At 48.6% G+C, this 25037-nt stretch overlaps 1 protein-coding gene across 2 annotated transcripts in view; it reads right to left on the reverse strand.

The window, feature by feature from the left end:
- The window catches only part of FAM120A (family with sequence similarity 120 member A), a 1536407-nt gene that overhangs the window by 330101 nt on the left and 1181269 nt on the right, over window positions 1–25037 (reverse strand). Inside the window, exon 16 of one of the 2 annotated variants that reach the window (XM_069643586.1) lies at window positions 24058–24168. The exons of the other annotated variant lie outside the window; for it this stretch is intronic. Within the exon in view, the coding sequence (XP_069499687.1) occupies window positions 24058–24168 (111 nt within the window). The remainder of the gene's footprint in view (window positions 1–24057; window positions 24169–25037) is intronic. 2 annotated transcript variants of the gene reach the window in all.

Here is a 25037-nt window from a genome sequence, read left to right on the forward strand (position 1 = left end):
GCAGAAGCCGAAGAACAATAAGTTACTTACCATTGGTAATGTTCTTTCGACTGGATGTTCCTCCCATGTATTCCTTATCTTTTGATATCTCCAATATCCAGCTTTGCTACTTCGGAAACAAGCGTTTTCAGCAGGGGGAGCTGTGTGCCAATCTACTCAATGTCCCTCGGAGGCCGCCGTCTCAATGACGTCACTGAAGGTATATGTACGTTGGCTTCAGTTCTGTTGTTACGAGTGAAGGATTTATCTTATACCCGACGAGCGCGCAGACTGTAATCGCAAGAGAAATTCTACTGCAGGGTAGGTTGGGAGGGGCAATAAGGGAGTAGTTTCTTACCTGTAACTCCATTTCTCCAGCGTTGGCATCTTTCATGGATTCACATGCTGTGAATATTCCCCGTCGTCAGGCTGGGAACCTCGGTTATTTTAACTTAGCGTTTTCCTATGGAAAACTGACACTTCAGTGTCCTATCAACGTCCTTTTTGGGTGCTTCAGACCCCACCTATAGGACGTAGGGTATAAATAGTCCCGCCCCCGCAGCTTCCCTTCAGATTTAAAGTGGAGGCAACCCGCATTAGGTTTGCTTGCAGGGGCGGCCGGCGGGCACATGTGAATCCATGAAAGATACCAACGCTGGAGAAATGGAGTTACAGGTATGAAACTACTCCCTTCTCCAGCATTGGATCTTTCATGGATTCACATGCTGTGAATAGATTACATGGCAGTACCAATCACGCATGACTGTGTGTAAAGGCAAACCAATACAGAAACAATCACATACATGAGACAAAGAAACCCATCCCGTGATAAATGTCAAGAAAATAGTACCTTATTGAAACAGGCGTTGCAGGACCGCCCGTCCCACCTGCACATCCTCATCATGCTTGTTAGGCAGAAACCTGTGCAGTTCCCTTAGGGACCAGTGCAAAATGTTTAGGACTACAGGAGTTAGCAGTAAACCCAATTGGTAGCAGCCTGTACCACCCAGCTTTACCTGGTAGCTGTGGCTGAGCAGTCAGACTTCTCTCAAGAAGAGTTAGGCAGTATACAGAGCAAACACAATAGGGCAGGTAAACACAGTAGAACAAGCAAACACTGACCAGAGCTTTGGTGTAAAAGATATATAATTATTTATTTAAAAACACATCTAAGAAAACACACTGGCACTAATCTCAAGCACGTTCAAAAACACAGTCACTAAAGTATATACACTCCCTTAAAAGAATAGTAAACAAGTCTTAAGTAAAGCCCCACTTATTTTCAGACAGCGGTGAGCGCTTAACGCAGATGGCACTCTAATAATTCGGTTTCAAAGGGAGAGAAAGGCAGAGCATAAATTGAAACAGATCCCAACACTTTCAAAAGAACACAGCAAGAGAGGAAGGCAGAATCATACCGTGAAGTTAGAGTTCAGAAAGCCGGATCCACTTTAAGAGGATCAGAACGAAATGTGTCCAAGGTCACACGGTTGAAAAGTGCACAAAAGTCTCGAAAAGGTTCAGAAAGAAGTTGGACCAAAAGAAAGGGACCAGTTGGATGGTCAAGAGGCCAGCCCAGTCCAGAAGGTTAAGGATTTACTGTCACCTTGTAGCAATCTATAGAAAGGGAGGCCAGGCGGACACAGTACCTTGAAATGGTGAGAACACTCCAGCGGGGGCAGTTGTTCCTGGCAGCGGTTGCGAGTCGGTGCTCCGTCCGGCAGGAGAGAAGATCTCGGCGGGGAGGAAAGCAGGAGATCGTTGTGCTGCCAAGGAAGAAACCAGCCGTGGAGTTTCTCGATTAAAAGGAGTGGTCCTTTCTTTCGCGGTTCAGTGGTAAGTGGCTATCCGGTTCCCGGGGTACTTGGCACAGGCAATTCAACCACTAGACGTCCTGGTAGGCGAAAAAGGAAAGCGAACTGGTTGTCCCCACCAGCTCAAGGGGAAGAGACTCTCCGGTAAGAAGATCTCCTCTGCCGTCGGGAAGTGGTGAGACGGTTCAGCAGGGCTCCACCGGTGGTGTCGTCGTCGCAGGTCGGCTCAGCTTCTCCCTCTTCGGATTCTCAGGTCTTGTGGCGACTTCTGAAGTTCCAGTCCCAAAAGCCCTGCTTTTATGCAAGAAACCCCCATTCATTCAGCCTAGCTGTCAATCAAACATGCTAAGTGGTGAGCTGGCCGGCTCACCACTTGGGCCAATCACACAAGGGTGCGACTTGAGTTGCCAAGGCAACTCAGTCCAGGGTGCCTAAACCGCCTCCCACACCCCCTGTGGTACCCAAACAGAGTGGCACCACTTTTGGAGGCTTCTGTGGAGAAGCCCACCAAAAAGTGGAACAAAGGGCTCGACTTGGGTTGGAGTCACAGAAGAGAACACAAACGCCATTTTAGAATCGAGTTCTGGCAAAAAATACCAACCGGTGAATTAATATTAAATAATAACCCAGCGTTATGTTCGAGGCTATAAGAATTAAATAATTAAAGTTGGTAGCCTCGAACAATGGGAAAATCCCATAGAGATATATTTGCGGTCGAACATAAAAAGTAGTATCCACTGCCCCCTCGAATAACAGACCCGGGGCAATCGAATTGCCCCGACCAGTACGTCCACAATATGATGGTTTGTACTGGTTTCTGTTCATAATTTGGGACTAGTAAAGCCAATGGTGACTTTACATGCCCTGGGAGACAGTAGTCAGTCCCAGGGTATGGAGTCTATGGTGGGGTGTCACTATGACACCCCTGTGTCACTGCACTGAGGGTGCTGTGTAACACACATAGTAAAAACACATGCGACCCTATGGAGTAAAAGACCCCATAGCCCATAAAACACATCATTAACAGTCAAAGGAAACCCTCAAATCATGTCCAAGAGTGTGAGGAAAAGAGACTCACTCTTGGCAGGAGAAAAAACAAACTCCAGAAATCCAGCAAAGCTGCTGGGGGACTCACTAGGTTAGGAAATTCAGCCTAAACAGAGAATTCTCCCTAACAATGCTGCTGCTCCAGACAGTAATGCAGGGTAAAGGTATGCAGCACCGCCCAGGAGGCCGCCTGGCAAATGTCCACCAGCGGAATCCCTGACCATAATGCCGCAGACCTCGTCAAATGTGCCCTCAGGGTCTTTCCCAAAGGCTTTCCAGCTTTAGTGTGGCAGAACGAAATAGCAGAGGACACCCAACGAGAAATTCCTTGTTTGGAGATTGCCTGTCCTTTGACGGATGGCCCATAAGCCACAAACAGCTGTCTAGATTGTCTGAAATCTTAGGTACGATTCAAATAAAACTTCAACGCTCTCCTCACATCCAGCAAATGCAAAGCCCGTTCTGCAGGCGTGGAGGCTGAAGCAAAAAACAAAGGCAGCACAATAGAAGAGAGTTTATAAAAAGCCGTCAGCACTTTTGGGATAAAGTACGGATTAGTAGCCAACACCACCTTGTCCTTCAAGAACCGCAAGTATGGAGGGTCGACAACCAGCACCTGCAACTCAGACATCCTTCTGGCCGAAGTAATGGCCACCAGAAAAACAGGTAGGGAAGAATTTGATCAGGTGAAATGTTCAAAGGGTCCACCCCCGGCTGGCCCTTACACCACACACAAAACCTTTTCCATTTGCATGCATAGGAGACATTTGTGGACTGTGCTCTTTGCGCCTCCAAAATTCTTTGACAGTCACTGGATAGCCTTAGCAGGCCAAACTCGGAGAAGTCAGGAGCCAAGCCGTCAGGCTGAGAGATCCCGGATTGTGGTGACACACAGCGCCCTTGTCTTGAGACAGTAGGTCTGGCGTCGCTTCCAACCAAATCGGCTCCTCTATGGACAGATGAAGGAGATCCGAGAACCACGGCTGCCTGGCCCAGAACAGAGCCACCAGAATCACACAGCATGGGTATCTCCGAATCCACTGAAGGGTCTGTCCAATGAGCGGAAACGGAGGAAAGGCATAAGCGAACCGGCCTGTCCACGGGAACGCATCCCCTAGAGACTCTGGGTGAGCCCATCTGCTGGCAAACTCCCTGCACTGTTTGTTTTCCCTCGTTTGCGAAGAGATCCGGAAATTGGGCCATCCTCCGTTGGAAGATCATGGACACCTGTTGCTCCTTCAGCTGCCATTCGTGGAGCTGATTGACATAACTGCTGCGCGCATCCGCCTGCACATTCAACACTCCCGGCAGATGAAACGCCACAATGCCACAGATCCTGAGCTTCCTTCGACAGCACCCTGGAATGCGTGCCCCCGTGTTTCCTGAGATAAAACATTGTGGTGGTATTGTCCGTCAACACCCTCACCACCGAGCAGCGTATGTGCGGCAGAAACAATTTCAGGGCCCAATGTACCGCTCTCAACTCAAGCACAATAATATGGTACCGAGACTTCACCTGAGACCACAGGCCTTGAACCTGTGAGCTGCCAAGATGCACCCCCCATCCTGTCTGAGAGCATCCACCACAATTGTGAATTGACACTCCAGTTTCAGCAATGGCATGCCCCAAACCAGATTTTCTGAGCACTGCCACCAGCGACGAGCATCCACCAGACTGTCGTTGATCACCACCTTGTTGGACCACGAGCCCCGACTCTGAGCTCACCGGTCCGCAAGGAACTCCTGCACTGGCCGCATGTAGAGAAGACAGTTCGGCACCAGCGGAATGCATGACGCCACGGCCCCCAACAGTGACATGTATGTCCGACTGACACCCTTGCACCAATCTTCCACTCCGCTGCCTGTTGCCGGAGCTTCATCACCCTCTCGCCTGAAGGCTTCACAATTCCCAGACAAGTCTGAAACTCTGCCCCAGAAACACCAAGTCCCTGGAAGGTGACAAAGACTTCTCGAAGTTTACGGCGAAGCCCAGCCATTGCAACAGCTGCATGGTAGCACCGAGAGTGTCCCTGGCGAAGAACCCCGCACCAGCGAGTCGTCCAGGTACGGGTATACGTGATGACCCTCCCGTCGGAGCCATGCCGCCACTGGCAACAAACATTTTGTAAACGTCCTGAGAGACGACTTTAAACCAAACGGGAGTACCCGGAACTGGTAATGATCTTCTCCTACTACAAACAGTAGGAACTTGCGGTGCCATCAACGCATGGGAATGTGGAAGTATGCACCTGTAAGTCCAACGACGGCAGAAACTCGTCCGGAAGCACTGACCGAATGACTTCCTGAAGAGTGAGCATCTTGAACTTCAGGCAACCGAGTCTTGTTCAACGCCCGAAGATCGAGAATGGGCCGCCACTTGCCATTGGGTTTCTTCACGACAAAATAATGGGAATAAACCCCCTGACCTTTCTCGGCCACTGGAACCAATTCTATAGCCCCTTTCTGCAGCATAAGTACAACCTCCTGCCATAGGATGTGAAGATGAGGTTGCACGTTATATACTGGAGGAATGGAAACCGGGGACACTTGAACATCAGTGAGTGGCCCAGACGCACCGTGTCGAACACCCAACTGTCCGATGTAATCTTGCACCACTCATCCATGTGCAGTGCCACCCTGCCCCCCAGCAGGTTTCCCTGAAGACAGTCATTGTTGTGGCTTAGCCTGTCTACCTTTAGAGAAGGAGGACTGCACCTCTTTTCCTCGAGGCCTGAAAGTCCCGACTCAGCACTTCTGCGACGACCTCCAATACTACTGGGAGGAATACCCAGATCGACCGTAACCTCAGTCCCTGGTGGAAGTAAACCGGGCATTTCCCGAAGCCCCTCGGAACGGATGAAAAGAACAAAAGGAGCGCCCACTCTGCAAAGCTCCCAACGATCTAGCAGTCTCAGTCTCCTCCTTCATACCCTTGAGGGCCTCATCAATTTTCTCTCCAAACAACTGCTCCCCTTCACAAGGCATGTCCACAACCTTATAATGCACCTCAGAACGAAAGTCTGTGCACTTAAGCCAGGCTTGGCGATGCAGTACAACGCCGTTGTTAATCTGCTTAAAGCTGGACTCCACTAGGTCCACGGCTATACTAATACTGTGATTGGAAGCTTCCTCCCCTCACGCACCAAAAGCATCGCTGACTTGTGGTGCTCCTCTGGCAGATGTTCCAAAATAGGTGCCAGCCAATGCCACATCTCACGATCATAGCGGGCCATGATCGCCAGGGAGTTGGCCGCTTTCACTGTCGTCACCCCAACAGTCAAAACCTTCTGCCCGAAGGCATCCTGTCTCCTGGAGTCCCTGTCCAGAGGGGTAACACACTTGTGCTGACTCCGGGCTTTACGACTGGCCGCCGCCGAAACCACATACTCAGGAGTGGGTTGCGACACTAAGCACTTTGGAGTAGAATCCAGGGCCTTAAACTTCTTCTCCAGCCTCCCTTTGACAGCTGGTTCTGAGAAGGGATGTTGCATCGTGTGCAGGCCCTCCTGCCACACGTGGTCCAGGATAGGCACGGAGAAGAAAGCTTTCTGTGTCTTGCCCATGTGGTCGAACAGGAAGCACTCCTTACGCTCTTCCTCAGGGGTCAAATCAAATTCCACACATGTCTTAGCCATCATGGCGTGGAACGCCCCAACATCATCGGGAGGGGATGGTTGTGCTGGACTATGGGGCTGCTCCACCTCCCCGTCTGAATCCCACGTCACGTCCCTCGTCGGTGACGAAGAGCCAGTAGACATGGACTCACTAGGCACACTGTCCGACTCGGACTCCAGCAGCTCACCCTCCTCAGGGTAGGAACGAGGACGATCTTCACTCCCCGACAGATGCCCCGGCAACCCCGCCGTAGCTGACAATCGCAGTGGAACACCAGCCGTGTCCATGGCAGGACCCACCGGAACCACAGGCAGAGGGGGTAACCTCGAATCCAGCTGGCCCAACAAGGATTGCAATGTGGTCAGAACCTGGAGCGACAACCTAGCCTGCGGGTAACTAGCCGGACCAGCCCCCACAGCCCCCGACATAGAAGGTCCAACACACTGCAGCCCCAAGGCTGATGGTTGCAACACCTGCTCCCAGTCGTCGTCCACCTCGGAGGACACCAAAAAAGTAACCGCCTCTAGATGTAAAATGGCATCCGGCATCAGCGGGTCAAAGGCGAAAGCCTGTCACGCGCCACTCGTCAGCGCCAAATCTTCAGTATCCATCCTCGACGACGAGAACAGCATCGGGCCATTATCAAACCCTGTCGTCGCCGGAGCAGATGACACGTGTTGACGACGGTACTGTAGATGGCAGAGGTACCGTCGACAACGGAACTCCCGTCGACGAAGACGTCGTCTGAACCGCCACTTGCGGTGCAGAGTTCCCAGGCGAACCCGTGTGCTTAGCCACGCTGGACCGGTGCTTCGAGGACTCTCGGCTAGAGGAGGACCTGTGATGGTCCACTGAAGAGGAGCGCTTCCACGACGAGTCTTTCTTGGCTTTTTCCTGAGACGTCGCTTTTCCGGAGCTCGACTTCTCGGGCCTACCTCCAGACCCACGGGAATGGTCCGACCGACCATGTTTGGACGAAGCAGCCCCCTTCGATAGATGCTTACTCAAAGAGGCTCCACCACTCTTTCCTGTCCTCCGACCCAGGAGCCGGCGGCTCAGCAGACGCAGCCCAGTGATGATCCACCACCTGTATAGGCCGTTCAGAGGACAAGCTCCGCACCGATCCAGCCTGGGAAGCGGCGTAGGTGCCATCATTCAGCCATCATTCAGCTAACAAACCAACCGCTGATTGCGGTCCTTGAGAATCTTCTGCAAGAAACCTCTACAAATCTTGCAAGAGTCAGCAGATTGATGAGGGTATAGGCAATAGATGCAGTCCATATGCCTGTCCCAGTCATACACTTTCTTCAGCCCACAAGTCGCACAGGGCCGAACAGAGACTTCTTCCGACCACAAGACATTGCAAACCACAGTAGTACAAGCACGAGGTAATCGCAACACTTTGGAAACATTTGAAATCTGAAGGGAAGCCGCGGGGTGGGGCTATTTGTACCCTACGTTCTATTGGTGGTGTCTGAAGCACCCAAAAAGGACGTTGATAGGACAATGAAGTGTCAAAGTTTTCCATAGGAAAATGCTAAGTTAAAATGACGAGGTTCCCAGCCTGACGGGGAATATTCACAGCATGTGAATTGATGAAAGATCCAATGCTGGAGAAGAAATACGTGGGAGGAACATCCAGTTGAAAGAACGTTACCAGGGGTAAGTAAATTGTTCTTCAAATGTATTGTGTCCTCCCACGTATTCCATATCTTTAGATACACCCCCAAAGCAGTTTGTAGCTTTACTGGAGGAGGGAGTCCGAATCATGGCATTAAATCATTTTCATGGGTGTGTGTGCACAGAATGCAACACTACTTTGCCAAATACAGTTTTCTGACCTGAGGAACTGAACTATAATGTTTAGTGATGGTTACAGGTGACCATGTGGCAGGCGCACAGATTTCCTTTATTGGTACTCCCATCTGTAAAGCAGAGGAAGTTGCCATGCCCCTGGTCGAATGAGCCCGTAGGCCGTCTGGAGAATATTTTCCCACCAGTTTGTAGCTTTCTGATATTGCCAATATAATCCATCTGGATAATGTCTGTTTGGTGATAGCCATACCCAATTTATGATCTGAATAGCCCACGAATAATTGGTCATTCTATCTTAACTTTGTCATCCTAGATATATATAAAAGCTCAGTGCTCGTTTAGGGTCAAGCCTGTGAAGCTTCTCCTCTTCCTTCCCAGGGTGAGGAGGGAAAAATTATGGTAAAGTTATCTTTTGTGTGAGATGAAACTCAGACAATTTTGGGTAGAAAAGTGGGTTTTACTTTCAGCACTACCTTATCTTTATATAAGACAGTGTAAGGAGGTTTGCAGGATAAAGCCTGAAGCTCACTCACCCTTCGGACAGATGTAAGAGCTACTAAAGATTATTTTTTAGGGTTAGTAGCCTCAAAGGACAGGAGTGTAAAGGCTCGAAAGGAGCACACATCATAATAACACCAAGTTGAGGTCTCAGACTGGGACTTGAAAAGGGATTGGAGAGAAAAAGAAATGGTCAGTGCCTTTAAACATGGTATTATTAGAGGTATCTTAAAGTAAAAAACTTCTTCTGAAGTGCACTTAAAAATAGAAAGCATCACCAGATATCCCTTAATGGTACCAATCTGGAGCCCCAGATTAGCTAGATGTATCAAAAAGGATAACACTGTTGGTGTATTACATGTAAATGGGTCAACATTCTTATCTCCACACCAGCTGCAGAACTTACTCCAACTGCAGCGGTACAAAGATCTAGTTGCCGGCCTTCTGGCCGAAAGCAAAATCTCCATTACGTCGTCCAAGGAGTCTCAATCCTTGAATCTCAGTCTCTCAGAAACCATGCGTGAAGGCTGAGCGTCCAGATATCCGGATGGAGAACCGGACCCTCCTCTCGCAAGAGAAGGACTTCTCATTGTCGAAGACGTATGGGAGGGCAGATGGACATGTCCAGTAGGTCCCAGTACCATGTCCTCCTGGCCCAATCCGGAGCAACCAGGATCAAAGAATTCCTTAACTTTCTCAACCTCCTGATTACATGAGCAACGACTAGGACTGGAGGAAACGCGTACAGGAGTGGAAATTCTCAGGCCACCATGAACGTGTCTCCTAGAGCTCCTCTAGGGGGAAATTCCCTGGAGCAGTACAGCTCGCACTTTCGGTTGGCACCGGTCACAAACAGATTAACTTGAGGGGTTCTCCAAAAGGTGAAGATCTCTTGAAGGACTTCATGAACTTGTTCCCACTCGTGGGAGACTGCTCTGCCTTCTCCGAGCATCCGCTATTGTGTTTTGCTGTCCAGCTCGGTGAACTGCTGTATTGCCTAGAACCAGAGCTGGATTGCCTCTCTGCACAGTGGTAGTGACCCTACACTACCTCTCTTGTTGAGGTAGTACATGGCCACTGTGCTGTTCATTATCAGGACATTATTTTCCCGTAGAGATGGCAGAAAAACCTTTGGCGCTAGTCAGATTGCCCTCACCTTCAAAAGGTTGTTATGTAGTTTGGATTCCGATGGAGACCAACGACCGCTGATTGCCCGATGAGACTCTGCTCTGGATTTGTAGGGTGTCTGACATCCTTCCTGAGAATTGGGACCACTGAGTCCTGAGAGCCGTATTGGAGAGATCTCATTCTCAGGTGAGCTCTGGCACCAGAAAATTGCAGCATGGCATGAGGCCGAGCAACCTCAAACTAAGACCGGTTGATTCTGGGCATTTTAGAATTTGGTCACCATCTGCAGAATGTCTTGAGCCCTCACCACTGGTGGCAAGGCCTTTCCCAGGGATGCACCCAGGAATGCCCCAATGAATTGGAGTCTTTGAGATGGAATCATGTGGCACTTCTTGAAGTTAAGGCAGAAGCCCAGTCTGTGAAGGGAGTGACGGATATAGCTGAGATGTTCCAAGGCCTGTTCTGGGGAACTGGGCCTGATCATCCAATCGTTTAGGTAGGGATAAACGTGAATTCCCCCTCTCCAGAAACTTGCTGCCACAACCGCCACCCGCCTGGTGAACACCCTCGGGGCAGCGGGCAGCCCAAATGGCAGAACTTGAAACGGATAATGAGAATCGCCAACAATTTAGGCTCGCTATTAACATGGACATGGTATGTGTGCTGGCCAAAAGAGCCATTTGGTAGTGAAGACCGTTTGTTGTGGTTATAAGGTTACTTGTTGTTGTTAACCAGTATTGCGTACATATGTGACAACGATTGAAAATTGAGCAGCACACGGTTAATGTACTTTATAAATGCCAATAAAAACATTTTAAAATACAAATGAGAATCGCCAACGACGAACCTCAGGTACTGTCTGTATTTGTAATGGATCGGCTAATGAAATCAAGCATCCTGAAGGTCCAATGATACCATCCAATCCTGAAGCTGGAGTGCTGTCTTGCTGAGGCGGGTCTTTCTGCCTAAGTTCTAGGATGGTTTATGGCTTTTTTGGCCGACCGTTTGCAGTCGGTCTCTCTTCCTCCTTTTCGGTCAAAACCTGTACTGCTTTCCTGTGGAGTCCCCCAGGGATCTGCGCTCTCCCACATATTGTTCAATATTTATATTAGATCCTTGTTTCATCTCATTTGGTGCCATGGTTTTCGATACTATTCTTATGTCGATGATACACAGGTTCTGGTGCGTCTGGATCTCACTAGACTGGTCACAGCCGCTCGGTTTAGGAAGTGTTTGGAGGAGTTAGGTTTATGGATGGCGACCAACTGGTTAAAGCTAAATGGCAATGAGACCAAGATTTTGGTAGTTGGCACTACCTCTCCTCTCCTGTTTTGGACCATGGATTTCTGGCCACCATCACCTGGCCCTTTCCCTCTGCCGTCACCTTCTGTGAGAAATGTGGGGTTAAAAATCACCTCTCTCTCAACGGACAAACAGGTGGCTGCTATTGATAAAATAGGCCACTTCAAGCTCTGTACTTTGCGGAAAGTTATTCCGTCAAACTGTCAGGCCCTGGGGATGGCGGCACTTGTTTCAAGTGCAATTGACTATTGCAACTCTGATGATCATTCAGGCAGTATCCAGTATTACGCGAGCGCCATCTCCCCCTAACATTGAGCGGCCGCCTGACCAGTGTAGCAGTTTAGTTCTTGTGGACTGTGGAGTAGCAGAGTTTCCGGATTGGGACACGCCCCTTCTGCAAGTCACTGCCGGTATATACAGTACCAGGAGGAATGACTTGTTGCGTAGCTACTCTCCAAGGAGTTGCCACACGCTCCGTAAGTTTTCTCATTAGGGAAACCTACAATCTAAGAACTTTACTCTCATTACCTTTGCCAGCCTTCTTCTAACCTTCTATCCCTCCTTACTAGACGCATCATTGATCGTGTCTACGATTCTCAGTCACCCCGCGGTCAGCATCAGAGAAAAACACCCGCAACCTTGCGGCTCTCTACCTAATCAGCTGTTCCCTACTCGGCTTGCAGGGAGGTGCTATAAGCTATTTAAGAATACGCTTATGTATCCGTCGTATGTTACCTTGTGAAATTATCTCTTTCGATTGTTGCATTACGCTAGACAGCGAGACAGAATATAGGGACTACATATCCCAGGATCCTTTACTTCGTATCAGATAGTTAAGATTCCTTCTACCAGGTCAGTCTTGTCCTACAACCTTACCTGAGATAGTTCTCTTTCTTCAGCCTCTCTTCTGCTCACCTCTTCATTTCCTTATGATAGCAAGTCGGAATAATATCATCAACAGGTCAGCTTCGGGTGATCACGTCTTTATGAGGGAGGTATTTGCTTCATTTTCACAGTGGTAAGAAAGAAGGGGATAGGAATTAGTCTTTCCATTCGCATCTGGCTTATCTTCCTAAACTAACAGTCTCCTCCTGTTATTCTAGTACTGCATAGCTGCATACAAAGTATTTCAGCTCCTGACCATATCCTACTGGACGGAATTATACCGGCAGGAATACCATCTTTCATACGAGGAGACATCTAACCAGTGCTCCCCAGAAGCTCTTCCCAGGGTTTTCTCCCCCAAGAGGGTTTCGCTGGGTGTCTCTAGGAGTTCAAGATCTTAGTGGCCGGACCGCCTAGGGATTCTCAGGGGGATTACTATTAGCTTCAGCTGCGGTATCCCGGGGCAAGGTTCAAGGTGGGTGATCTTCTGTGATTCAATTGATATTTGTGTATCTCCAGCATAAACTCAGGCACAGCCCCGCTTTCTCATTAACCGGCTCCAACTTCTTCAGAACGCCGTAGTTAGAGCCATCCTGCATCCCCCATTCGGTGCTCACATGTCTTCTCTATAGAGACCGCTTCATTGGTTTCTCTTCAAGTACATGTGCATCGTCGATCGTGTGTTTTATAGATCAGGGGTAGAGAACTTGCAGGTTAAGTTTCCGCGCTATGTTCCTGCCCGCTGTCTCCATTCTCAGGCTGCTCTCCAAGTGCTGGTGCCTCATATCAGACTATCTTGTATGGGCGGTCGTGCCGGTTCGGTGGCTGCCGCTAAGGCTTGAAACACACTTCCTTTCTCGGTCTGTGCAACAGTTGACCATCTTAGATTTCGGCGGTCACTGAAAACCCTTTTATTCTAAATCCCTTAAAGGAAACTCTATATCTCTGCTTCTAGCGCCTTGATGCCTTCATCCGTATGTGCGCTTAATAAACACATGTAACATAACATAACTTAACTTAACTGAAGGATCTGAGAAAGGGTTACCATCTTGAACTTGTCCTTCCTGAGGAACTTCTTCTTGTCTCTTAAAACCAAGATGGGTCTCAATCCTCCGTCATTCTTTGGGATTACAAAGTATGGGGAGTACCAGCGCTTGTTCCTCTCTGCTGCAGGTACTGCTTCTATAGAACCTTTCTCTAGCACGGTTATTATCTCCTGCATAAGAAACAGATCTGGAACTTTGAAAGAGCTGTTCCCCGCTGGATGACTCAGGCTTTTTTTGGAAAGGAAAGGCAGTAACTCTGGGCAACTGTTTCCAATGCCCATGCATCTGATAATACCCTGCCATTCTGTCAGATGCTGCGACAGTCTGCCTCCCACTGCAGTCTTGTGAACCACGTCCTCCGAGAGGCTGACGGAGTGGCCGATGTTAAGGTAGCTGCTGCTGCGGTCTTAGTACTTTTTCCCTGTCAAAGGTCATGTTGAGAAGTCTGGATTACACGTCTGGGGCAAATCCTGACTTTCTCAAACAGACAAACCTGCGCGTAACTGTACTTGCCACCATAGCTCTGCTGATCCTGTCAGCAGAGTTGAGACTAGTCTGGAGGGATTGGGACATCTCATCTTTCCCATCCTTGACCATGTTTAAAAACCTGTCTCACTCTTCCCCTTCGGGGATATGGTCAGCCGCCATGGATGTGCACTCCCAAAGGGTGCGAGTAAACCTTGCCAACACGCACCTGGGATTAGCCGAAAAACGTTTTTGGCTAGAGCGTCATAACGCTCATCCCTATCCGGAGGGATTGTAGGGTAGGCATTCTGTCTACTGGTTGAAGTGGCGGCTTGAACCACCAGACTCTCTGGTGTTTGGTGTTTTGACAAGTAAAATGGATTAGAACTTGAAACTCTATATTTTGAAGTCAACTTCTTGTTGACAGCAGGAATAACTTGAGATGCCTCTCAGCCACACGCCTTTGTAAGACTGCAGGAATGGCACAATTGGGCCCCATGTCCAAAATGTCAGTTAAATCGTCCTGCTCAACCGTAAAAGCATTTCTGACGATTGTATCTGCTTAGATTCACATGCTGTGCATATGGTCCGACATCCAGTGTTAACCGCGGAGTATTGCAACTTGTCTTTCGGGGACCGAAAGGGGATGTCGGTATAGGAGTGTCTGAAACACAATCCCTATCGTGACGTGTGTAGTACCGAAAATCCCTCACGCACCGAGGTCTCTCCGATTGTATTTTTTCTGCCATGAGGGAGCCCAGGGCTATAGTGAGTGAGTACATGAAGAGAGAAAGTAGTAAGAAGCCTAGTTTCTTTCCCCCCTGAGCGGGGAGGCAGGGAGGGCGCATGTGAATTTAGGCAGATACAATCATCAGAAATGCTTTTACGGTAAGTAATGCATGTCTTCTGATGCTTGTTAATCTGCTTAGAATCACATCCTGTGCATAGACTAGCGAGCAGTACCCGGAGTTGGAGGTGGGTTGTGAGAAGGAACAGTAGAAAAAAAGATGTCTTAGTACTGCTTGTCCCACCTGAGAATCAGACCTAGAATGAGTGTCTAGGCAATAGTGTTTTGTAAAGGTGTGTACAGAACTCCAGGTTGCCGCTTTGCAAATGGACTCTAGGGGAACATTTGCAATGACTGCTATGGATGCCCCAGTGCCTCGAGTAGAATGTGCTCTAGGCTTGAAGGGCAGTTCTCTCTTTGCAAGAGTGTAACATAGTGTGATGCATTTGACAATCCACCTTGATATTGCTGATTTAGAGACAGGGTCCCCTTCTCTACCGGCTGCCACTGAAACAAAGAATTGTTTAGTTTTCCTCAGTGGTCTAGTTCTATCCATGTAGAACATGACTGCCCTGCGCACATCTAGTGTGTGAAGGCTTCTTTCGGCCATGTTAGTAGGTCTCTGGAAGAACGTGGGTAGTTCGACTGACTGGTTCACATGGAACTTCTAAATAAATTTCGGCGCAAATCTGGGATGTGTGCGCAGAACTACCTTATCTTTGTGGATTGTACGAAAGGGGTCCAAAACCGAGAGGGCCTGTAGTTCGCCAACTCTTCTGATAGAAGTGATAGCTACTAGAAAGGCTGTCTTGTAAGTCAGGTCTTTCAGACTAGCTTTATGCATAGGCTCAAAAGGGGGTCCCCATGAGCCTAGTTAAAACCACATTTAGATCCCACCCAGGGGCTGGGTGAGTGATGGGGGGATACATTCTTTTAACCCCTTCCATAAAGGATTTAATCACAAGTATTTTCCACCACGACACCTTCTGCTGTGACGTGGTGTAGGCTGACAACGCCGCTAGGTGAACCTTTAAGGAATTGAAGACTAACCCAGAGTCCAACAGATGGGTTAGATATAACACAATGTGTGAAGGCGAGCAATCGGTGGGATTGACGCCTTTGGAACTGCACCAGATGACAAAACGTTTCCATTTGCTGGCATAGCAATAACGTGTGTTAGGCTTTCTTGCCTCCCTCAGTATGTCCATGCATCTTTGAGGGAGGCAGATGTCCAAATTCTATGACCACAGGAGCCAGGCTGCTAAATTCAGAGTTTGTGGGCATTGGTGCAGAGTCTCCCCCCTGTCCTGAGACAACATGTTGTACGGGCAGGGCAGCTTGACTGGTGGGGAGAGGGACATTTCCATCAGGTGCGCGAACCAAGGTTGGCGGGCCCACATGGGTTCCACCAGAATCATGGTGACTGGTTCCTGGTGCATCTTGTGTACTATCTTGTTCATAAGGGGAGTCGGGAGAAAAGCGTAGACCAATTGCCCCAACCAAGTAATCCAGAGACCGTTCCCCTTGGATCGGTTCTGGGGGTACCTGGAGGCGTAATCTTGGCATTCGGCGTTCTCCTGAGTAGCGAACAGGTCGATCTCTGGAAACCCCCATTCTGCGTAGACGTTGGATACAATGTCTTTGGTGCAGTCACAATTCATACTCTTCTGGCAGAGGAAAATCTCTGCTGAGTACGTCTGCCAGAAGACTGAGTTCCCCTGAAACATGTTGGGATATCAGGACCATCTTGTGTTTGAGAGCCCATATCCAGATGTTTTGGGACAGCTTGGATAGCCCTGGAGAGTGAGTGCCCCCCTGTTTGTCCAGGTAATACATTGCTGTTGTGCTGTCGGTTAGGACCAGCACTGTCTTCCCCTGCAGTTAATCCTGAAAGGCTTTCAATGCTTTGAACACTGCTAGTAGCTCCAGTAGGTTTATATGGTTGGACGCTACCTGAGGGGACCACACTCCGTGCGCTGTTTGTTGAAGCAGGTGAGCCCCCACCCCTTGAGAGATGCGTCTGTAGTGAGAGTGGCTTCCACTGCAGGGGTGGTGAAGGTTTTCCCCTTCGAGAGGTTCTCCCTCGACCACCACTGCAGAGAGAGAACGAGGGCTGGAGAGACAACTAACAGATCTTCCCATTGTCCGCTGGCCTGACACCACTGGCTGTTGAGCCACTCTTGCATGGGATGCATGCGCAGCCGCGCGTGGGGAACCAAGTATACGCACGACGCCATCATCCCTAGCAAACGCATAGCTTTGCGTACCTTCACCTCTCGACTGGCTACATAAGGAGGAACCTGAGAAAACATGTTCTGAACCCTCTCGCTGGAAGGGAAGACTAGACCGACTTCCGTAAGAATTAAAGCCCCCAGGAACTGTTTTACTTGGCTGGGGACTAAGCTGGATTTCTTTTCGTTGATAGAAAATCCCGGGCTGAACAGTAGGTCTACTGTTTTTTGGGTGTTCGAAAAACAAACGTGGAACGAGTCCCCCGTGATGAGCCAATCGTCGAGGTAATGGTAAACTGGAACTGAAAGTCTGTGCAGGTGTGCCGCTGCCACTGCCAGGACCTTGGTAAACACCCTTGGCGCCAAGGCTATGCCGAAGGGGAGTACCTTGAACTGTTAGTGTTTGTCCTGAATCACGAACCTTAGGAATTTTCTGTGCGCTGGCAGCATTGAAATATGAAAGTATGCATCTTTCATATCCAATGTCGTCATGAAGATACCCCTGTTTTAGCAATGGGATCACCTCTTGCAGTGTTACCATGCGAAACTTCTGGGGCTTTATGAACTTGTTCACTGTGCGCAGGTCTAGAACAGGACGCATGTTGAGATCATTTTTGGGTACAAGGAAGTACACTGAATAGATACCCTCGTTTACCTGAAGAATCGGGATGGCTTCTATGGCGTCCTTTCCCAGCAGCGCTACCACCTCTTGGATCAGGATCTGCAGATGTTCCGGTGAAAGGCGTTGATGTTTCGGCGGTCTGAACTGTGGAGGTCGGGTGAATTCCACGCAGTAACCGTGGGCGACCGTCTTGAAGACCCACTGGTCTGAAGTTATCCCCTCCCATGCCTTGAGGAAAGATGTTATTCGCCCCCCGACCGGGGAGACATGGGAGGGGACCTGGACTTGGTGGTCATTTCTGACCCGAAGTTGATGCTCCTCTGGAATTGGAGCCTCTGCCTCTATTCTTTCCACGCTTCTGACCCCTCTGGGGGTAGTAAATGGGGCTTGCAGCCGGTTGATTTGAGTTGAAGTTGCCCGTGCCAAAATTGTTTTGAGCGGCGCGGGCTTGTCCTCAAAAAAGCACCGCCGAGAATTACTGCCCCTCTGTGAAGAGGGTTTCTGGGAAATTTGGTGCAGCGACTTAACAGTCTCGTGCTCCTTCTTGGCGGTCTCCAACGCATCGTCTACCGCCTTCCCGAAGGGGTTGGCCTCTTCGATGGGTTTGTTGATAATGGATGCCTGGGTCTCAGGCCTGAAGCCCGACGTGCGCAGCCACGCGTGCCTCTTTAGGAGAGTACCCTGTGCGAGAGACCTGCCTGCTGTCTCTGCGGTGTCCAGGGTATTCTTTACCACATTCTGATTGGCACGTTTGCCCTCAGAGACAATGGCAAGAAGCTTGGCTCTGGATGGTGCCGGAACCTCTTGAAGGCCTTCCTGGAGTACGTTCCACATGCCATTGGGCGTCAACGTAGCTTGCTAGTAATGTTGTGTTATTGGCAATCCGGACGGTATAGCCCGCCGCCGACGTAACCCGTTTGCCTAAGGCATACAACCTTTTGGACTCCTTGTCCAGGGGTGACTCTCCCGTGGCAAGGGGAACCCCTGCTCTCTTGCGAGTGTTGGTCACCACCAGCGAGTCTGGGATTGCGTGTCCTTTGATATAAAGCGGGTCGGTGGGGGAGGGTCGGAAAAGTTTTTTGACCCTTGGGTTCACAGCCCTAGTCTGAGCGGGTGTGAGTAAGGAAGGGGCCAGCCGTCTCTTTACAGAGCTCAAGAGAGGGAGAGACTGGCTTGCCAGAGGCTTTTCATTAATAATGTCCTCCGCGAAATCTTGTTCGGGCAAGGCTTCAAGCGTGGCAATTTTAAGGAATTCTGCTGCTTTTTTCAACATGTTGTTGAAAGCCATTTGATCATCCACCGGGGAAGCTTGTCGAATCAGGGTGGATGGGGGAGAGTCGAGGCAAACGATATCAGAGTTGCGATCGTCCTGCTGGGTGTCCTCCCATTTGTCCGTTGCTCCTTGATCTTCCCCATAGTTGTCCAGAAAAGAGGACTCCTCTTCTTCTGTATAGATGTCTCTATACGTGTCCATCTGGACATCTTCTTGATAGTCAACTTGGTGTTGGACATCTTGTGTTTGAGGGTTAGGGTCTACCCAAGCTTTTTTCGGCAGAGGTTGATCAGAAGCCCTGAAAAACTGCTCCAGCCGATCCATACACCCCTCGAATTGCTCCGTGGTCCACTTGGATGACCCAAATGGACCTAGCTGAGTAGGAACCGTTTTCTCCGCCCTAAGGCGTTGAGAGGATTTCCTCAGGGTGCTTGAGAGGGGTACCTGGCTTTCTTCGTAAGAGTCTTCGGGATCGTCTTCCAAATCCGTGGAAAACTTTTTGCCGGATTGGCCCATAACTGTGGGCGGAACCGGAACTAGGCCCAACGCCGTAGCAATCCTATTGATGCTCTTACGGATAGTCACTGAATCTTCGGGAGACAACGCCTCCGATGATGTGTCGGCAGTGAAAATGTCTTCCGCGGCTCCAGAAGGGCCAGCGGATGGCTTCTCGGGTAGAGGTCTACTCGTAGTTTTCGGGCCTGTATGGGCCTTGGAATGCGTCGAAGTTTCTTGTTCTGAAACTTCGGCGCGTGTAGTTTGGGGAGTAGCGCCCTTGTTATGCCCAGTCGTCATGCGCTGCTGCGGATGCGGGGAAGGCTTCGGACCTGGCCGATCCGTGGGCCCGTTGGCGCTTTCGCCTTCTTCGACGATGTCGTCGAGGACGGCGTTTGGGTTGTGTGCTAGGTGCGGTGCGATTGTACGCCCCTGTCACCGGGTGTGTTCCCTGTAGCAAGACGAGCCTGGAAGGGTCGGGGACGGGCGTGGCGGCCCTATAAGTGTCCGCCTCAAGGTCTATAACGTCCGCATTGAACGTTTGGTCATCCGACGTGCCCCCGTCATTTTCGGCTGGTGTCGCGGCAGGGGAAGGAGGCTCCACGCGTGACATGCCGTACGCGGCCCACTGCTTTAACCGGCGCTCCGTAAGGGTCTTAGGTTTAAGGAGTTTACACGCCGAACACCGCCTGTCGTCGTGCTCTAGGGGGGAGACAAGCGTACACGAGGTGTGCTCGTCTTTCCACGGATATCTAACCCTGCACACAGGGCAGAATCTAAATGGAGTCCTTTCCATTGCAGAAGGGAAGGGTGACCAGACCAAAAGGGAAAGCAGTGGAAAACAGGAAAGACATAATAACAGTATGGCAAACCCGAGCCCACTCTCCCTACTGTGTAGGCCGGCCAGAAGGCCCGACCACGTGGAAGTCCGAACGCCGGATCTTAGGTGCCGGAACCCACAGCCGTAGACGATTCCCCCGCAGTCTTCGTCGAAGATGTTCTTGTTGGGCGAAGTGACTTAACAGGGAATAAAACCGGCAATTCGGTAAGATAAACAATGTCTCATGAAGAGCTCCGCTATAGGGCGACCAGTTATCTGGGCGGAAAAAAACAATCTGAGGGACCTCGGCGCGTGAGGGATTTTGGGTACTACACACGTCACGATAGGGATAGTGTTTCAGACACGCCTATGCTGACGTCCCCTTTCGGTCCCCGAAAGACAAGATGCAATACTCCGCGGTTACCACTGGATATAGGACCATATGCACAGCATGTGATTCTAAGCAGATTAACAAGCATCAGAAATTCCATTACTCTTGACATCAATTGTCTATATGCAACTTCTGCATGGTCACCAGGGTCTGCCCTGCCAAACTCAACCTCTAGTGATGTATCTAAGCCACTGGAATCATGCAGGCATTCCTGTAAATTCTTTATTCTGGAATCCTCTGAAATTAATGCTTCAGGGACTGATGGCATACCGACCTAGACTCGTCTGATTCCTCTGCATCCTTATAAATATACGAGAGAGACTTGGAATATTCAGCCCTAGGCAAAGGAGTGTACGTTTTCTCCATTGTAGTTGATGTAGTCATGATATTTGTGGTCATAGAAGCCAAAATCGTCAAGACTGTCGACGTTGATGGCTTCAATGGTTGCGTTACATGCTTCGACACCTGTGGTTTCGAGGGGATTGATGCTCGAAGCGTAGATGTTTTCTCATAACTTTTCGGTGACGATGACGCACCATTCGACCCCAATGGTGTCGATGTTGAGTCTTTCAGCGTCAGCGACTCCGTCCTCGAAGGGAACTTTCCTCGACTCGAGGAATCCTTCGATCGTTCTATAGGAGTTTTGCCCACCGGATCAGAAGGCTTTTATGCTTATGAGGTCTTCGACCGCAGCATTCGTTTTGGGTGTTGAGGGGGACAAGGCTGCGTTCTCGAACACATTCAAGATTTTAAGTCTAAACTCTTCCCACTGGGCTGGTGAGGCAGATTTAGTGGGGCAAACGACCCGTTCCGGAGAGGGACTGGAAGACTAGGAAGATGGCGATAAATGGCGCAGTTTCTTCCCATGTCTAGACGATGACGAGTGGTAGGAACCACTATGCAATCGTTTATTCTTTTCTTGTCCAAAGTTTTTTGTTTTTTCGACAGTCGAAAGAGATTATTGGATCCTACCTGCCGCAAGCTTCCCTCTGCGGTCTCTCAGGGATTATGACATCATGGACAGGCAGTCCTCACACTCCGATGACGGATGAGTGGATCCCAGACACCTTAGGGATATCTTATGGGGGTCCATAACAGACATCTTCACACCGCAGTCGCAGGTGTTATATCTACCCTAACCTGGTAGATATAATCTAGACTTGAAACCCGACTTGGGAGTGGAAGACGCTGATGACTAAGCCATTGTCTAGAATTCACTCAAAGATTTTCCTCGAAGATTTTCCTCACAAGAACAAAGCATACCGTTCCGAAGCATAGGCACAGAAAAACAGAACTGAAGCCAACGTGCGCTGCACTTGCTACATTTACCTTCGATGACGTTGACATCGAGACGGAGGCCTCCGAGGGACATCGAGTCAACAGGCATTGATGCACAGCGCCACCTGCTGGCATTTTTTTACTCCGAAGCAGCAAAGCTGGATATTGGAAATATCAAAAGATAAGGAATATGTGGGAGGATACAATCCATTTGAAAGAGGTCATTGCTCTGGCCTCTCTTTTTAGTTCAGTTTTCCTAAATCGTAGGACCAGACTAGTTGGATAGGATTTTGGACCAAGGGCTGTTTTCTTTGGCGAGCACTATTAGCTTTAGCTTCTAGGTAGAGAACTTAATAAACGTGCACTTTGTTCAACATTACTGCACTTTCAGTTTACGCTCCTTGAGCGTGGGATATTCTCTGCACTTAACCCAGGGCTCTGCTGGACCTGACTTTTTGTTCCCACACCCACCATCCCCTCACCGTCTCTGCACCTCTGTCTGTATGTATGCATGACCTAAATGTACTAGGACCAGTTAGTTTGTCTGTCCTGTTTCCCCCCTTTCCCGCGCCACTGTTTTATACCCCTCCCAATCCCGGGCTTGGTCTCAACTGTACCACTTCATGCGCTTGCACTAGGAGAAATGCTGTCAGGCCTAGTATGCTAGTTTTTCTGTTTAGATCATTAGAAATCTTCAAGGCCCAAGTATCAATACTGTATTCCCTTGTTACCTCACTGCCTTGAATCGCTTTGAAGCACTTCACCTGTGTATAAGCGCTATATAAATAAACTATGGATACATTAAAATAGAATAAAAGATAAACTTCACTCAACGAAATAGGGCAAGTTAGGAACGCTCTTTCTTTTAATAAATATCCTTAAGAGCATGTCAGTCGTTGGTCCGAGTCTTTCTTCTGGTTCGCAAAACAGGGAGAAAAGTATGACTGACGGTCAGCAACATGTAGGGGCAGTGGCCTAATTTTAACAAAAGATGGTCTATGATCAAGAAACTTTCTTCAAAGGTCCATGGGACGCAGAGAAACCACATGCTTGACAAATCTGAAACGATGGGCTTATTTATTTAGGTATTTTTTTAATTTATAAAGCGCGCCAAACTCATAGGCATCAGGACGCTGCATATGAAAGAAAGGAGGGGGAGCGGGTAGAGAACAAAATATGGTACAAGTTATCATGTGACATCGAGTACAATATCAATAGTTGTCTGGAGCTGCGAATAGGTCAGTTAAAAAGAACAGTTTTAAGCGGTTTTTCTGAACGACCAATAAGAGTTTTCAGCTCTTTGGTGCAAGGGTAAATTGTTACATAGGTGCGCAGTAATGGAGGGGAAGCTAGATACGCCTGCTTTACTGCGCTTGACCTGGGGGTTGTCGGGTCTGTGGCTATTGCGGCATCGGGTGGGCCTGGCAGAGTTATACTTGGAGATCCTCCATTATAGGTAGGGTGGAGCAGAGTCAGAGAGGCAGCAGTGGATGATGGAGAGTATTTTAAAAGTGAATTCTTTCTCTCACCGGGAGCCAGTGGGCTGCTCCTCTGGTGCACCACCTAGCTACTGGAGCTACAACAGCCACAAAATGACCGCTGCACCACAGCCCCCCTTTGGATAACCTTTCTCTCCAATCCACAACACCTCTGGTGTCAGCTTCCGCAGGTGAACTTCATTACCTTACATGAATAGTTTTTCCTTACTCCCATCAGTGGTGACCTTTGATTTTCAAGAAGATTTTGTTTTCTGGCATTGGTTGCTTTCCTGTAAATCCAAGTGCTTGCATACAGTACCCCACTGCATGTACTTCTGTAGGAGAGATTTAACCCCTGCAACAATGACTTTGGAATATTCCAACGCTGGCTACATTTGTGCCACATGGCCCTGTTGAATTTGAACTCTCCTGGTGACCCTAACCTGGTAGATATAATCTAGACTTGAAATCATCATTTTTTATTAAAAAAATTATTTACCTGTAATTCTGCATTACCCGTTTCTTCCTGCACATTACATGTATTTAGTATTTGGACATTTCTTTACTGTATGCTATAAAGCGTTTTTATTGTAACCTCCTGAGAGAGTGCTGCCTTGGCTGATCTGTCACATTTACTACAAGGACAGTTTGGTGAACTTACAGAGGACACGGTTGCCTAATTGTGGGTAGATTGGTCTCACAACCTCAACATTGCGATATAGAAAAAACCTACAAACCTGCTAACAAACATCTTCCTAGCTCCCTCACTATTTATTAAAACAATCCAAAAAAAACTTGGTTGATAATTAGCTTGCTCTGGTATTCTCTGGCTTAGATTGAAGACATTTCCCTCAAAAGTAAGCAGCTCAAGAAACACCAGACATGTTTCCCACCAAATATGTGTTCAATTACAACTTCTTAGTTGCACACCAAGCAGAACCAGACTAACAAAAATCCCATCTGGCTTTCTTTGTTACCGTATCATGAACCTGAAAGAAAATGACAAAGGAGTTTTTGGCATTTTACACAACCGTTCATGACTACAAGAGGGCCAAGTCCAGAAATCATTGTTGGGGACCAGGAAGTACCTTGACTAAGTTTCTTGGGTCCCGGAACTTGGAGATACGTTTTGCCAGGAGAGAGGTGAGATCTTCTTAAAGCAATTAGAGATGTTCTGGCATCACTTGTGGAAGCTTTGGCTGGAAACAGGAGGGTTATTGTTGAAGAAACTGCAATAAGGTCACTTCATAGCCTTTAGGACCCATTTTTGCGAAAGAATTGTCAGCCAAAATAAAATCTCAAGCCCTTACTTACACTATCTTTGTAATTACAGAGCTTTCCTAGCAAAGGCTAAACGATTAATAACCACTGGCTGGACAGACAAGGGGCCCCATCTACATTTCTTTCACAACTTTGATTTTGCCATATCACCGAAGTCTCGTAGCCCTCAAATTGTGGGAACATTGGCTGAAATTTTGGGAAGAGATTAGCGGACTTTCAGTTTAATAACACCTGCTAAACAACCTGTGCTTTACCATCCAAAAAGGCAAACAATACTTTGTTACATAATATTAGACCTTTCCCTGAGGGGCATGTTCCTTTAAGAGCAAGTGTTTTTGTACTTTTGACTAGTCAGCCATGTTGATTTATGATGGCATATCCGGAAGAGAGATGTGATTGTTCTTAAACCAGGAGCTCATAAAGGTGGCTTCAGAGATGGGATGATATGACAATTCATTCCTAAATAAAGTTTAGGTGATTGTATATGTGTATGCAGAGTACTAGTAATAAACCTGTACAATGCACCAAAGGTTGTCATGTTTGGTGACAACGAAAATATTTACTAGATTATGAAAACTAGAAAGGTATAAAACATTTTGGTGTTCCTTCAGAATCTCACTATTATGAATCCTGAAGAAATAAATTAGTCTGTGGCACTAACTAGGAGTATTACTAAATTCTTCCCGTGGGATTGTGCGGCAATCGATTATTTTAGTCACTCAGCAAATGATTAGGCATATAGATAACAACATGCTTTTAAAATCTTACCCCCAGCATTGAGCATGGA

Source organism: Ambystoma mexicanum, chromosome 2p, assembly GCF_040938575.1.
Source record: "Ambystoma mexicanum isolate Mex_15411 chromosome 2p, UKY_AmexF1_1, whole genome shotgun sequence".
NCBI classification, from domain to species: Eukaryota; Metazoa; Chordata; class Amphibia; order Caudata; family Ambystomatidae; genus Ambystoma; species Ambystoma mexicanum.